This window comes from Ruditapes philippinarum, unplaced genomic scaffold (assembly GCF_026571515.1).
Source record: "Ruditapes philippinarum isolate M1 unplaced genomic scaffold, ASM2657151v2 ctg2138_1_1_1_1, whole genome shotgun sequence".
Lineage (NCBI taxonomy): Eukaryota > Metazoa > Mollusca > Bivalvia > Venerida > Veneridae > Ruditapes > Ruditapes philippinarum.
Genome location: NW_026856917.1, coordinates 35343 through 53116, shown reverse-complemented (window position 1 = coordinate 53116; position 17774 = coordinate 35343). Strand labels below are relative to the sequence as shown.

Genomic DNA, 17774 nt, shown 5'->3' with positions numbered 1-17774 from the left:
CATCATCGCTCTAAATTGGACCCTTTAACTTTTCCGTATTCGTATTCGTAAATTTTGGCAAAATGTTAACACTTGAAATGAGCATTTACATTACGACAATCCGACACGACACGGCAATTTGAAGTTGCATTTACCTAAATCGTACTATTTAAGTTCAAACAATAGCACATAGCATTTCGACATTATCCCTTCGTCTTTTTCGTATTGCCAACGGCATAGTACAGGTCGCAACTTGACTATGCAAAGATACATTTACTAATAAAATGTACTTGTCAATCGCTAAAGACTGGATTCTTTATTTCATTTACAAATTTAATAACGGCCTATAAGTTGGTCCTAAATTCAAAGTTACTTTTAACATCTATATAAAAAGCTGAGCGGCGTAGTAACGGTCTTTTTTGAAGAATGTAGCATTATATCAATTTGAATTCAATCTAGGTTTACTCAATAATGGCTGCACCTTCCCCCCAAATACAAATTATTGTCATTTGCTGCCGAGAGTTTTTCGTATTTTGCTTATAAGCTCTGGAAGGGGTTAAAACTGCGTTATTCGCTAAGCAAGCAAACTAAAGACAAAAACATGGTTGACCATCATGTATTCCATTAACGGCGCTGGCGTTGATATGACATGTGATGAGGTTCAATTTCATTAAAGTGGAACATACATTTGAAAGTTTATATGTCTTGAAGCAATCGTGACTTACGTGTTCTTAAATTAACACACATGCGCTAGTCACATAATCAAATATTTTACATAATCGGTCTATATATGTATATAAAGATATAAGGCCCCCAACGAAACAAAAACATCATGCGGAACAAACAAGAACACTGCTGCAAGAAACGACCAGATCACGGTTATCTCTTTCTGGTCGCCATCTGAAAGGATCAATCCTTGGAAACGTTAAAGCTTTTTATTTCATTAAAATCCCTCAAATTGCAAAGAAATTGGGAAAAGTTTCGCAAAATGCCATTATTTTCAATTCATGTCGTTTTCGACGTCCACACCATTTATGTATACAAACACGATTTCTGATCGATTTTTACGAAAAAAACAAAAACGGCTTGAATTTCCACGTACGTTCCATAAGCAAACTCTTTTCCTATCGATCTGCGAAGTTTTCACTGATCAAATGCCCTCTTATTACGTAATTCATTAAAAATACACAAGGATCTCGCTTGTGACAGTATTTTATCGCCATGTATAGCGCATGTATATACTGTTCCGCTCTGAATATTATATAAGGATTTGATTGGTTAAGACAATTACCGGAATACTATTGACCAATCGTATAATACTATTTCTTTGCTTCATTTACCTGTCACTGCAAATTCAAAATGGCGCACTTTACTTGACCTCCGCTTCTACAACCAATATTTTTTAAATATTTGCGTACAAAGAGGGCTCTAGTTCAATTTAGACTTCGCAGATTGATAGAAAAAGAGTTTGTGTATGAATTTTATGAGAAAATTTTAGATGTTTTCTACTTATTTCGTAGAAATCGACCAGAAATCGTGTTTGTATACATGAATAGATTGGACGTCGAAAACGACATGGATTGAAAATATTGGCATTTTCTGAAACTTTTACTCATTTCTTTGCTATTTGTAGAATTTTAATGAAATAAAAAGCTTTAACGCTTGGATTGATCCTTTCAGATGGCGACCAGAAAGAGATAACCGTGATCTGGTCGTTTCTTGCAGCAGTGTTCTTGTTTGTTCCGCATGATGTTTTTGTTTCGTCGGGTGCCTTATATCTTTATATACATATATAGACCGATTATGTAAAATATTTGATTATGTGACTAGCGCCTGTGAATAAACAGTATCAGATTTTTGAAATTGAGACAGGCATATTCTATCATAATATGATGTGGCCGATGACTGGGCATACAAGATACATACACAATAATTCTTATCAATATTTCCCTTTTCACCAGCTACTGACACAATTTCCCTAAACCTTTTCATTATGATGGTGAAGACATTTGTGCCAAGTTTGTTTAAAAGCCTAGTTACAATCCGAACACGGATGTGTACCTTCGAACTCTTCTTGTTTTCTTGTGAAAATGAGTACCTTCAAACTATAAGTGTGATCTTGACCTTGGACGTAGTGACGTGTTTCACATTCTCACAATTAAAGATTTATATGCACACATTTGTGTCCGTACTGTAGTTTTGTCATTCAATGGAGGATATTGAAATAAGTTTAAAATCCATGCCCGTATGTCAAAGGTCAAGGTCACACTTACAGTGTGAAGGTTTCACATATTCAGTTTAAAGGTACACACATTTGTGTCTGGTCTGTAACTTGGTCATGTACGGAATAATTTTAAGTAACGTAGCATATATGTCTACTATATCAAGATGACATGTCTCATCTTAGACCCATGTTCCTACCTCCAAGGTCAATGTCACGCTTACAGTTTAAAGGTACTAATGCTCACAAGAAGAGTTTGAAGGTAGACCATATATTGTAATGTATTAAATGATTTTATAATAATTTGGCATATATCTCTACCTCATCAAGATGACGTATCGCGTCCAAGAACTATTCCCTTCCTCAAGATCACGGTAGTTAGTCGGCTATGAATAGCACTTCATTTCACAGAACAATACTAAGCAATTAGTTACTTTTAATTCTCTTTTAGTTTCAAACTAAAGTTTCTGCAATACCAAAGAAACATTTTCAGGGGCATTCGTCACTTTTGCTTGACAGCTCTTTTTCTTCTTGTTTTTGTGTTGGAATATTCGACCTTTTCAAATTCGAACAACAAACAAAACATTGCGACTTTATTTCGTTGTATTGCCGTCAGTCAGCACAGATTGTCGAGCGTCATTTTGAAGTGTTTTGATGTTATTTTGGTTGTCGTGTGTGCTCTCGGACAAAGTTAAAAAGGTTCAGCGGCGGTTATCAGAGAAATTATGAGAAACGTCAGTGACATCAAATGGAAAAAAGCATATGAGCCGCGTCATGACAAAACCAATATAATGGGTTTGCAACCAGCATGGATCCAGACCAGCCTGCGCATCCGCGCAGTCTGATCAGGATCCATGCTGTTCGCTATCAGCTTTTCTACTTGTCATAGGGTTTGTAAGCGAACAGCATGGATCCTGATCAGACTGCGCAGATGCGCAGACTGGTCTGGATCCATGCTGGTCGCAAACGCACTATGTTGGTTTTGTCATGACGCAGCTCATATGGTTTTCAAGTAAAATATTTTGTGTTCTCTTTACGAAACAAAATAGGCAGAACTATATAAAACAGAACTGGACTGCAAATTTAAAATTTGGTGGAATATATTGACAACCATTATTGAATGTGGTAAAGACTTTAATGACCAATATGTTCCTTTGATGTTTCTTTTTATAAACATTCATACTATTGTTCAATATTGTCAATAAATGTAAATACATTTTTAAAGATTTAGTTATTTCACTGTTCAGTGGTTTCTTATTTTGTCAATTATAATAAATACTTGCACATAATGTCACAGAAATAAATAAATATGAGCCGTGTCACGACAAAACCAACGAAATGGGTTTGCGACCAGCATGGATCCAGACCAGCCTGCGCATCCGCGCAGTCTGATCAAGGATCCATGCTGTTCGCTATAAGTTTCTTATTTGTTATAGGGTCTGTAAGCGAACAGCATGGATCCTGATCAGACTGCGCGGATGCGCAGGCTGCTCTGGATCCATGCTGGTCGCAAACCCATTATGTTGGTTTTGTCGTGACACGGCTCATATTTACTTGCTTAGAAAGGTCAAACATGAGTTTTGTAACATTAAGATAATAGTTTTAGAACATGTTAGATGCCTGTTTCCTGAATAAAATAGCGTTAAATGTAAAAAGTATATCACAAAAGCAGAAAAAATGTAAACTAAACAATATAATGCACTTATGGAAAAAAGCAACAGAAAAAGAATCAGATATGGTTCAGGTAATTAGTCGATGAGTAACTTGTTGTTGGAAACCATAAATGAATAACCAAAAATAAATAAATACATAAATAAATAAATAAATAAAAATGAGAAATAAACACACAAAAATATAATAATTTCTTGGGCGTTATAGGCTATTAATATATAAGTAAATAAGATAGAAAGATAAAAATGTCATTAAAACAACTAACGCATGGATACTTTCGAAGATTTTTATCGAAATAAGCCGGCGGTTTTAAATATTGTTTATCCCCACATCAGAACTTGACTTGGGAGGGCTGATGCTAATGTTGTCATAATTTTTAGCCCGACTCATTAGAAAATGTATTTAAAAGTAAATATTGTAAGGTGAATAAAGAAAGTAATTTATACACTGCAAACGGCACTTACAATTCAAATCAATGACCAAGAATATTCTCAAGAAATATTTTGACTCGTGTGTAGGCATGTAGCTTACATTTCGTAAGAGACGATGCCGTTCACCGGCGTTGCTAATGATCATATATGCTAATACTTCTGAGCAGACTTAGACAAAACTTATACCTTACCAAAAATAGAATTCCAAACCTAAACATCATATTTTTCGAAAGTACATGTATGTAATGAATTTTATCACACACCCGTGCCGATTTTGCGACTCCGTAAAAATGGTATTGCACGGCCGTGCATATATTTTGACGTGACGTCATTAGCGTTCTACAAACATAGTGTAAAGACGCGCTAAATGTTAGCGTTATACTATAGGCGCGTCAATGAAAAATGACTCTTTTTTCACTTTAAACGGTCTTTATTTTGGGTATGTGATAAATAGAATATTAAATTCGTGTAAGTTCATTACTGAATGTATTGCACTCGTTGAATAAAATAATATTATGCTCGCCAGAGGCTCGCATAATATAATTCATTCAACTCGTGCAATAAATTCAGTATTGAACTTACACTCATTCAATATCCTCTATATATTTTTACTGTTTTAGGCATTAAAATGATTAATGAAGTTTCAAAGGTCCTCATCCAAGATCGAGAAGGAGGTCAAAGGTCAGGACACTTGGCAGTCGGTAATACAAATTCACGATAACAATACTATTTATAAACTGCATATATTTAAGTAATATAATAACTTCAAAGTTTTATTTGTATCCTCTGAATCAAAGATTTATATAACTGGGAGACAGGCTTTCCTGATTTCAATCATTTTTCAATAACTTGTACATGTATATATATATATTGTTCATGCGAGGGAGCTACAGTACGGTGCTGGTTCTACTAAGGAGCCCACTCATGCCTGAATGCATGCAAGTGCATCTAAGGTCTTCGTTCAATAGTAAATCTGAAAAGTCGCCATATGACCTTTACTTCATCGTTGTGGCTTAAATTCAAACAAAACAAATACAGTCTTGTTTAGAATATGAAGTTTTATGGATGATTACGAGATAATATTTTGGATACTTTTAGCGAAGACATGGGAATATCCCTAGCCCAACCCTGTTTGTCAAATAACAGATCTTTTTACGCAAACTATATGAAACAGATACGTTTGCGTTTTAGACAAATTCGACCATATATAACAAAACGCACACTTTCAGCACCAAGCGCGCACTTAAAGGACAAGTTTTCACTTGAGGAAGACAACACGCATCTGAAGCACAAAACGTGCATCTGAAGCACAAAACACTCATCTGAAGCACAAAACACACATCTGAAGCACAAAACGCGCACCTGAAGCAACACTTGACATAAAAGAATAAATGTCGCTGCATTAAGTCATTGGTACTGATCAAGATTTCAACACTAGCCTATGACGCATGCGACCCCTTCCAAATGTGCTTAGATGTGATTTAGTATGCAACTAGTCTAACAACGCCTGAAATACTGAGGAAAATGTAATAAACATTAAGAAAGAGTATTAAAGTGTGGCAAAATGTTCCGATTGTTTTACATGAACAAATAGACCTTAAATAAAATTTCATATAAAATTCATAAAGGCAAATCATACACATCTGTATCACGATTTTTGTTTTCTAGCATTGTGAAATGGTGACAAAAGGTTTTAGCACACGTTTTTCAGCGTAAAAATTACAGTAATATTCAAAATTATTGTGTCTATAACCGCAAAGATTTGTTGTTTTACTTCGTATGTAAATTTTTGTTTATATCTACATTTGACCTTTTGCAGAAATTATCACTCAGATCTTATCTGAAGCTACCCGTAAAATGCTAATTCTGCACAAATAAGATAATAAGATCACATAAATAAACAAAACACCCGTGAAAACAAGCCGTATCTTACTGAAAATCAAGGTGCCAGCGGGAACAGCAAGGTTAATGACGATATTTTGCGGATCGCCTATAAAATATGCGGTGCTTTGTAAACAAATTAAGTCACAGACGGAATCTTTTGGTGACTCTGGGTGACTAAAACGTGTGTATAAAAGCTGATCTTTAAAATCCAATCCATCAGCGTTTTGTCTAACAGGATTCGATGATGTTGAAGTGGTTACTGATATGCGTCGTCGCTGCGGCAGTTGCCAAATGGAGCCAAAATGGTATTTATTTATTTACAAATTTATCAATTTATTCATTTAAAAATCGCTCTGGTGAGCGTTCATGGGGCATCATGCTCTCTTCTTATGATAAATAAATTTGTATATCAAATCATATCTGAAAAAGATGAAATAAGAATTCGAGTACATTTATTGATTTTTCAGTTTATTTTTGCAGTACTCCACGTGAAGTACAATAGTAGGCCATGACTTTAAAAAAAGTGTTTTCCTACAAAATAGTTATTACGTAATACAATCATTCGAAAGTGTATCACATATTATGAAACACCCTGTAGACTATTTTTTTCTGTATATTTATCGTTAATAATTATGTAAATGACGACATGAGGTTGCAAGTTTAAAGGCGATTACTTTTAAGAATATCAAGCGGTCAGTAGGGATGATTTTATATAGCTTGTTTATTTTTGTTTCGATAAACAAGTTACGAAAACAAAATTTAAACCAATTGTAAATAAAGTTGTCACTTATAAGTACCAACATGTCATTTTAGCAAAATAACTGTTCTCATGTAATAAAAACTTGTTTATTTTTAAATGATTTTCTGTTCATTTTGTTTATTTTTTAATGATTTTTTGTTCATTTTCTGTTTATTTTAAAATGATTTTCTGTTCATTTTCTGTTTATGTTTTTAACTGATTTTCTATTTACTTACTGTTTATTGCAGTACAAGCAAATGATGAGCTGAATTTGCAAGAGAAAAGGCTGCTGCAAGAACTTGAAAATGAAATTCAGCAGGTATCAAAATTCTTCTAAAGATATACTATGCTCAGATTTGATATAAGAACATCTTGATAATTTTATATATACACAGTCTCTTTGATAATATAAAATAAACATGTTTTGACTTCACATAAAGAAGATATGTTAGGCTTGAAATTCTACATATTATAGGTGGTCACAATATGAATATAAAGTGTCATTGGAAAAGTCAGTTTTTAAAGAAAATACCAACTTTACTTACCCTGTTTTAGGGAACGCAGCTTAACATACATGGTTTAATCTTTCATTTATTCAAATTTATCATATACAGTAAGAATTTCGTAGATTTCAATTAATTTCTGTGATCAAAATATTTTTACTAAAGGATGAACATTTTATTGTATCATATTATACACATTTGTAAATATCATAAATTTGATTTGCACCACTTATTTAACACTTTAAAATTACAAAAATGGCGTCTGTGATACCATCAGGTCAGTATCACACACATTGAATATGTGGCAGTAAACTGAGATAGTGTTGCAAATAGGGGTTTTGAAAAGGCAACAAATTGATAAAAAAAAGATAAAAAGTGATAAAAAAACGACAAAACTCAAGTAATTAAACAGCTGTCCGATAACCTTAATCATGCCCTTAAAAAAAGAATGAATACACCTTTAATTTCTTTAAACAGATTGAGAGAAAACGAGATCTAGATGACTGTGATAGTCTGGACTGTTTTCTTGATGACAATTGTGCAGGAGAATGTTGCGAGATGGTCTGTGGTGAGTCATCGTCGGATGAGGAGGGATGCATGGACGCTTGCATGGACGGTGGTCTGTCTGTTAAAAAGGTAAATATTACTTAATCATATTATTATATGCTTTCTTCCTCTATGTCGAATAGGGTACCAAAAGAGACGAAATTCGCAGAAAAATTGATAGCATTTTTTTGTTTAAGACAAAATAAGCGGCAAAAATGCAGATATTTTAATAGTAAAAAATTGGGCAAATACGTGTATAATAATGTTCTAATAATGGATTACAAACCATGTATGATATACTTAATGCAATGTTTCACGTATATATTACAAAGAATTTTCAGTAGATTAATGACCCAAGACTACTATATATTGTATATAGATCTCTTAACGTTCCAAACAACAATAGCAACAACAACAATAAAACTGATATCAACTGTGTGAAACTATCAAACTATCCGAGAGAAAAATATCTGTGACGTAAATGAGCGGTTCTGCCGCTAGCTACTATTTGTAAACTGTCATGACGGCCTTAAACCGTAAATAGACAAAACATTCCTGTCAAAAATAATCATTTGCTAACATTCAAATTATTTCACAATTCAAATTTATTAATCATGACATATCTTCTCTAGTAAATTTTGCCTTTTTAGCTATGTCTTTCATTCAACATTTCATCAAACATCGGCACTATTTCCTGTGTAATTGCTTCCGTAAATGTGATCTTATGCGTATTGTAAGGTGAAGCTTTAAAGGGTCATAATACCACAGAAATAAATAAATTCTTTCATCGTTAGTGGAAAAATAAAATTTATAATGTTTTGGTAAATGTTGAAATACCTAATGGTTTTAGAGCATGTACGACGAAAATATCGCTGAATATGCTATTTCATATTTTTGTCATGAAAGTAGTAGAATGTAAACAAAGTAGTAATTTTAATTTCCATACAAAATACTAGTCACTATAACGGTTATAACAACCATGGCAGATAGCAACAGAATCAAAATATGATTAAGGGAATCTTTTTCGAAACTGAAACATGACCTCAAATATCTAAAAGCTTATGAGTTAAATATAAATTCTTGGGTATGATGGGCATTGAAAGAAAAAGTTAAATGTGCAATATTGAAAAGGTTCCTTATCAATGTAAAATTATAATGACTTTATCCCGTCTATTACAGAGAATGGCTTTAGCAGCAAGGAAGCAAGAGATTGCCAAGTGAGTTAAGAAAATAATTTGTTATTTACAACAGTATTTACCATCCGATAAGCTCATTATAGGTATGTACAGCGTTGGTCAATGAATAAAGCAAACCGAACGGTGCAGGTCACTAACGATTGATAATGAATTCTGTACATCTGAACACTGTACATCTGCTCTAGCATGTACGGGAGTTATCAGTTCCTTGCGAAAGTGAAGGAAACATACTCAGGGACGATGCGGTGGTTATACTGTGCTTTGGTGAAATCAAAGTGTCTCACTCCATTGATCCGAAGGGTAAACTACCAACACAATCAATACAAACAAACAATCGTGGTGGCATGACCGGGTGGTTTCTGTGTCGGACAAGAAATCTAATCATCGTACGATGCGTGTGTTCAAACCCCACCAGTGGCACAGCGTTGTTTCCTTAAACTTTGTGACACGCATTGCTAAGTATACTAGTTGGTTCCAGGATCGAATTCGAGCTTATAGCTTTCTACACATTCGGAATTAAATAAATTATATATAAACTAACAAACCAGTATTTTAAAGTAAAACAGATACTTTCGACAAATGATTTAGTCTATAGTTGAATATAAATTCGGTAATAATTGACAAATCATTATAATTATTTATTTATTTGTTTGTTTATTACGTTTTCTTTGAAACAATATCTTACAATATCTCCCATATTTCAGCAATGAAGTTAATAGCAACAACAATCAACATGAAAAGAAAGTATTTGGAATTCGAATCCCCCCAATCCCCCCAGTCAGAATCCCCCCAGTGAGAAGATGGGTCCCCCCAGTTAGAGTACCTCCCGTAAGAATACCTCCAGTAAGAATACCAAGTATCCCACCAGTAAGGAGATGGTTTGGAAAAAAATAAAGAAAGAAAACTTCACCATGAATTTACTACGTACACTATGCCTATATATGAAGAACATTTGTATTAAAGTATGTCTGTTATTTGAAATTGCTTTTTTCTCATAAGTGAAACGTATATACATGTCTAAAAAATCTTGAATGTTTTGATTATTTTTTGTAAACGTATATGTTCTTTGCATGAATATTTATGTACATGCTCTGTGTTATATAACAAAATATATTAAACGAGAACGCAAAGAAATGCTTGTTCTTCTGTCTTTGATGTTTTAGTTTTCGATATGTCATCGAACACTTACATATAAGTTGGTGGATTATCGATACATTCCAAATAATATTCTTGAAACACTGCTTGTAACAAAGTTTTTTCACCTTGATTGAATTTGGCGGACACTAAATGTTCAGTTAGTTCCCAAAGATTTCAGTTTTTTATCGATATTAATGCAGTGCCAAATTTGTGTTAAGATATAGGGTAAAGTGATCGTAAGTCGGACACGATCGAAAGTCGGACATTTTTAGCTGTTCATTTAATGTTGTAAAAACGTTTCTAACATGTCAATAAGTGCAGTGAAACCAACCTTAACATTTAAACCGTGCATAGTTGTCTTTCTTGTTAGGGTGGCTTACTTCCTGTTTTTCTGAATATTGTTACTATAAATAGCTCTATTGTTGGAGCAAAATTTGAAATTCTGGATTCCAGAAAAGTAAGACTGGTCTTCCTATTTCAGTGGTTTAAAGTATTAAAAATTAAATAATGTGTATGTAAATATATATCAACTATACAAATATTCATGTTTACTTTGTGTTCTAAACTTGTTTAATTATTTGGCTTCGTATTTCTTTTACCTTTCCCCACCCGGCGTAGGAATCAAATTAGATGTTAAGTCGGACAGTCAAAAGTTTAATTTCGATTTTAAGTCGGACACTGTTCAAAGTAGGTTCTATTGACATAATTACCCATTGTTCTAAACATGACTGTATCTACAAGGTCTAGTTTTATTCTAACTTCATAACGACAAAGAGCGTATATGCCTATCTAGTATAAAAGAAACATATTTTTTTAGGCTTCCTATATTTTTTTTGCGATACAATAAATTCATCATTGTATTATTGAAGCTTAATATCAAAGGCCATTACATCTAGATCTATAATTAGATAATTGATTTTGAAAAAAAAATCCAATTCTGACAAGACATGCGCCCAACGAATAGACTTGTCACTGCTTCCTTCCTATCATTATATCTAGATATATCCATGCATGGTTCATTAAAACTTACATTACAAGTTCTTTCTAAGATATGACATTTGGTATTCGTGTTTTCAAATAATGTTAAATACCTTTATGTCAAACATATGTTCACCTCATTACTTAGCTGCTTTTTCTTTGTTTTACAATTGAAATGGTTTCTTAGTTTCAAAGTGTTACCAACTTTTACTTTGTTATTGCTTGGTTGAAGAATGTTGTAACTGGCAATGTATATTAAGCAGATACGTTTTAGCATGTACCCTGGAGACAAACTTGTATTACTGCAATTAAAAACCTGAAACATAACGGTCATAGTCGTTATGTCGGTTACCTGCGTCATGAAGACGCACAGAAACTTAAAATGATACACTTATGTTCAAAACTTCGCTCCCATAAAAAAGTCCCATCTACGTTATATAAAAGCAATTAATAAAAAAAAATATAGGCAGACACACTTCATTTACATTCAGTGTAACCTGGTAACTGTTGCCAACAACATTATATAAGTAATAGAAAGAGCATCGAAACACGAGGCTATCTGATTTGTACGAGAGGGCGTAGCCCCCGAGTATAAATCAGATTGCCGAGTGTTTTGATGTTCTTTCTCTTTTGTATCATAGTCAAACATAAAAACCCGTTCCCTGATACCACAATATGAAACCCCACAAAAAAGTAACCAATGAACGAGCATCTGAATATGACATTTCCATCGCTATCCCTTTCTCTGTCGTCACAATATGTAAATCCCGGACAAAATGAACCAATCAATGGGCATGCTCTAGAGTGCGGGTAACTAATCCTGCACTCCAGTTAACGCACTGTGCATGTATATGTATACGATTTAACATTTTCAACAGAAAGGTCTCCGAACTATGATACAAATGAGATATACATTATGAATATTTTTGTGATTTAATGAATAAGTAATCCATGCCTAAAAAACGTAAGACACGATACACGATGAAACGTCAATATACGGCGAATTTCCTGTTGTCGGGCAGAAAAGAAAATCTTTCTTGTGAGACAGAATTACGATTAACAAAGAAAATGCCGGATGACGTTCACTCACATAATATTATTCCCGTAACATATATTATCATGATTGAACAGCTTTCTCTGTTTAAATGACATGTTGCTTTATTTGCTTTTATTTATTTGTTTTTTTTTTGTTTGTTTGTTTTTTTTATTTTTGTTTGTTTGTTTTTGCTCTGCAAGAATTCAAACATATATTAAGAAATTGAATCCCAAATAAGGATATTTTAAATCTTTGTCAGTTCTAAAGTGAAAGCAGTGACAACAGCCTAATTTGATTTAATTTTAGCATACAAATCTGTTACTGTTGTGTTACAATATTCATGCTGTCACAGGTATCTTACAGAAAATATATTTTATTAGACAAACGAATATGTTCTAGCTAAACCATGCATACACATAAAATAAAACAGCAAATTTCGACATTCTCCTCAGAATATGATATTTTCTTTAACCAAAAAGCATATTGTTGTTTAGATATTAGGAGAAAAACAGGAAATTGTGTACGTTTCTAGCCTGGGGGTGGGAGAGGGGGTGGGGTTTACGTCATACCAACACAGTATTGCTAAGGTCATATTGCGTCGTCCAGTTTTACTGATAGAGGAAGATGTCAGGAACCCCTCTGTACGATATTTCAGGCACAAAAGAGCAACTAAGTTAAACAAGCTACATTTCGTAAGCTAGCTTGATAGCTTTCTCACATGTAGAAACCTAGTCCCTGATTTTGACAATATTTATCTCCCTTGCCAAAAGTGGCAGTCATTTTTGGGGTAAATTTTCCATAAAATATAGTTAGCAAAATTTGTAAAAAAATCAATATATAAACACTTTACTAAATTATCAATTTTTTTATACATATGAAGGGGTAAAACCAATGTGTAAAAGATTTTTTTTATCAGTTTTCATTTAAAAGTGATAGAAATTTTAGAAATGTGAGAGAGCTTGATCTTATCTTAGGAATATAATTTATGGATCTCAAAAAGGCGGCAAGGGGCGGGGGGGGGAGGGTTAATACCTGCTGTGTGTAAAAAAACATCTATATATTTTATTTATTGGACTGTAATGTAGATCAATTTAACGTAGCTAAATCACGCGATGTAATTAACGATTTACGCCCTCTCTTATTGTAATAATATATATTTTTATTTATGTATAAAAAGCCAGAAAATTGTAATACAAAACATGTCAAATCATCAAAAGTGCTAGGGCATAAAATAAAATAGTCTTTGTTTCCTCTCCCCCTATCTATCCACAAAATCACAGTTAACCAAAAAAATTTATTGTCTAGAAAAAAAATGAGAACTATGAGAACTACATCTTTATATTTGTTTGGTGTTTTTAAATTGTAAATATATACAAACTTAGATATACATGTATTTTGAATAAAAATGAAAATATGGTTCTGATTTTTAAATCTTTAAATAGATGCTAAACATTCACATTTTTTTTTAAAAAATCCATATAATTTTGATAGAAAAAAAGATTTTGGATGAGAAATATTTTATCGAGCTACCGACCCAACTCAAACTCACATGGGTCGCAGGAGGGGAAACAAAGATAATTTTAAGGCTTGCCTAGTTGATACAGAAATTGAATAACACCATCTACCCTTGTTTTGGTATTTAAGTAGGAGAAGGTAAAAACTTTATTGCTTCAATTCGTTTTATGAGGAGACATAAATATGTCGATTTATATCAACACCTTCACAACAGGATCTTTTTCAACCTTGAGGGGAAAAAACATCACGATACATTTAACATACGATACTTTGTGAAAAAAATGAATATAATTAACCTTTTAAAATGTTATTCTAAGTGGTTTTGGGTCTTTGTTAGATGTTTAACTACTTCCAATTACCCTCTTTCTGGATGAGTTGTTAAATGTACTTATAGCGGATCGTTTAGTTTGATTGCTATCATACATGTACATTATAATACTCTATAAAGCAGACGACATGTCGCAGTCCGCTATGTACTCGTGATCCAACTATTTTTTTCGACATAAACATTACTAATATCATTCAGACAGGCCTGCTGGGAATAAAAATTAAAAAAAAACTAAAAAGAGTCTTTGCCACCAGTATAGAGCCGTTCCCGCATGTACTTCCGTGAAGTCTGTCCTGCCTTTCCAATATTTTTAAGCTAAACTTCATTTTTGAATTATTCCCAAATTTGAAAATGAAGGCTAAAGTCGCTAAACAATGCCATAAATCCTTTTAATAAACTCGCCAAGATAAGGTTATGTATAACAGGAGCGCCGAATACAATGTAAACGCTCGTATTTGACACAAGTTCTTAAAAATGGTTTAGGTTTAAACATGTCTATTTCAGCTCCATGGCGCAACAATTCTTGCAACTTAAAAATAATCACTTTCGAGTCAGCTTCCTAGAACCAACAAGTTCTGGTGGCATATGAAGAAAACATGGTCGTGTCCTGCTTATGGCTCGAACTTATGATCCTTGGGTTGAGAGGCAGACAGCTTAACCATTAGGCTACCGCTCCCCATGAAAAAAGGGCATAACTTTAGCGCTACACTAAAGTTTTTGCACGACGACAACGACGCCGGTGATGAAAACGATGACGACGCCGTTGCGATCATAATAGCTCAACTTTTTAAGTTTTTTTTTTCGAAACAGACGAGCTAAAAATGAGTAGACAAACTTTACAACATGAAATGTACTTATCAAAAAGAGGACATAATACTCGAAAAGTATTACCCAATGTTTGTAAACCTTTTTCCTTTTGCAATTTTTTTTATTTATTTTAAATCGTGTAATAAAAAAGAACCCGTAATACATCGTCAAATTATATAAACATCAATGAAACTTGTTAACAAAAATAGATTTAAATGCTATTAAAATATTATGTTATTAAAGCGTTATTCAGCGGACCGATATAGGGCCTATAACACTTCGTGATTTCAGCGGCAGCGTCCTTGCTTCAAAAAAAAAAGAAATAAATAAATAAAAAATAAAAAAAAACAAAAAACAATCAATGCTGGGAATTCTTAATAGTTACATTTGTAATTTATTTTTAACTACAAATAAACAGAACTCACTTCGTTACAAACCACGAAAAATCGATAATATGATTAATGATTTCTCTCACATTAAAGTGAACTGTCAACAATATCATATATTGAAATAAAAAAGTATATAAAGTACAAATACAAAATAAAATAAAAATAATGATAGTAATAATCAAATTAAAAGAAAAGAAATGAAAAATATAATAATAATAATAATAATAATAATAATAATAATAATAATAATAATAATAATAATGATAATGATAATGATAATGATAATGATAATAATGATAATGATGATAATGATGATGATGATGATTATAATTTTAATAATAATAATAATGATAATAATAGAAATAATGATTATTCACTATCTGAGTCAGAACTTGACGAACTCGTATCATCATCATCGTCGTTATCATTCTTCTTATCACGAGTGTTATTATCATTCTTTGCATCACTTGTTTCCTTATCACTGTCAGATTTGTCGTCAGAACTATCGTCACTCCCCTTTGCTTTCTTTTTAGGTATCCTCCGCTGTGCCCGCCTTTGCAGGAATTTCACGATTGTCAGAGCAACGAACACAACAAAATCACCAATAAAACTAAAACAGAGATACAGTGTATATCTTCTAATTTCGGCGCTTCTGTCCTCCTTTACTTCCACTTTATATTTATATTTCATTTTCTTTTTCAGCCAGCAAGAATATATTCCATTATCATTCAACGTTGTTTTCTTAAAATGCAGGTTACCAAACATGTCCATTGATATTCTGTCGTTTGTATATTTTCGTATTTTTATTATATTCACAAGCTTTGAACCACGTGCCCAGTTGACTGTTTTGGTCAATGAAATTCCGGGACATTTTAAAATTAAATAAGCTCCTTTACGGACTTTCTTCTTCTTGGCTTTCTTTTTCTCGTTTTCCTTATCAATTTTTGCCTGTTGCTCTTTATCAACTACTTCCTCACGTGACATGAAAGAACGCTTAGTACGTTTCGATTTTGAAATAGGGCACGGGACATTGCATGCTTCAATCTGTATTTGGTTTGGTTTCCGAAGCCAAAGTTCTCGTTTATAGTCACGTAAATATTGTGACTGACACGGAATTCCTTTTTTATCAAAATTCAGAACATTTGCCAAATAGTTATCTTGAACATGGACGCCTGGATCAAGCTCTTTTATCACACAGATCCCCATCCGCTTCCGTATTCCTTCATCATTACAAACGCTACAGGAAGTCCATGGATGCCATCTTGTCGTTACTACTATATTTAATAACGGAACAACTTCCGGTTTCAACGGTTTTGTTTTTGAGTAGGACGAAACATCAATCGTGTCGGTGTGCTTTAAATCAATCACATCCACGTGGAAGAAGTATCTCAGATGTGATTCCTTTGTAATGTATTCAATCAATTCGCTCCAGCTTATTCGAAAATTCATAAAAGTGTCTTTGCTATTAACTGGCTTACAGAAATAACTTGCGGCATCAGAAAATCTAGCTCTTTTTATGACGAGGGTATGGTCTAACGTGAAACTAACCCTGTTTAATTTCTCTTCGTCATGTGTATCTGCAACAACTTCTTTTATATGATACAAACTTTTAGAATTGGGATACTCATGGAGTTTCAGCCACTGGATCGATTCGAACATTTCACTTCTGTCCGCACCACATTCATGACAAGGTAAATGAATGGTTTCTCCCGTTTCCACGGTAACAGCATGATTTGCTGTCCGAGACCCTTTGGATTCCTTGTCACTTCTTATACATCCCTCATACTTTCTATCAAGAGACCTTTTATTACGTACATTACCGAGGAATCCCGAAATCTTGACGCCATTTTGATTCAAGAAATGATCACTCGGATTTATTCCATCGGTGTGTGAACCGGTATTTGTGTATGAATTATCAATAAATAGTTTCTTACCGTGAGTATCATCTTCAATCTCAAATGGCGGATTATCATGATCAACAACTTCGATTTCCGTAACTACCGGCTCACTGTTATCTTCAGAAATAGTCATTTCAACTTTGTATCCGCTACAACTAACAACTAAGATCACATAAAGCAGAAGAGAATGGAACACATTTAAAGCATTATTTCCATACATTTTTGTGATTTTTGTAAATCTGAATGAAACGCGCGATTCACGTTCAATGAATATGACGTCATATTTCAAATGACGTCATTGCACATGAGAATTTGACGTCAGCATGAATATCGTAAATCATGGATAAAAATAAAGATTTAATTAAAGTACCAACACACGGGCCGGGGGAAATGATTTGAAATACAAATGCATGAAGTTACTTCTTCCGTTTTCAAAAAAAAGGTAACCTATCATTTGTAAGCACAAATCTATAGGTTCGCAATGGTAAATAACTCGCATATATCGAAAAAGAAGCG

At 33.3% G+C, this 17774-nt stretch overlaps 2 protein-coding genes across 2 annotated transcripts; one reads left to right on the top strand and one right to left on the bottom strand.

The window, feature by feature from the left end:
• Window positions 1-6337: 6337 nt before the first annotated feature.
• On the top strand, window positions 6338-10316 carry LOC132748140 (uncharacterized). The gene is made up of 5 exons (XM_060737686.1): window positions 6338-6491; window positions 7174-7244; window positions 7906-8064; window positions 9154-9191; window positions 9875-10316. Exons 1-5 carry the CDS (start codon window positions 6428-6430, stop codon window positions 10062-10064), a joined length of 522 nt encoding a protein of 173 aa, XP_060593669.1. The 5' UTR covers window positions 6338-6427; the 3' UTR covers window positions 10065-10316.
• A 5358-nt stretch (window positions 10317-15674) lies between these two features.
• Window positions 15675-17507, bottom strand: LOC132748139 (uncharacterized). Its single transcript, XM_060737684.1, has one exon. It carries the CDS (start codon window positions 17476-17478, stop codon window positions 15730-15732), a length of 1749 nt encoding a protein of 582 aa, XP_060593667.1. The 5' UTR covers window positions 17479-17507; the 3' UTR covers window positions 15675-15729.
• Window positions 17508-17774: the final 267 nt, after the last annotated feature.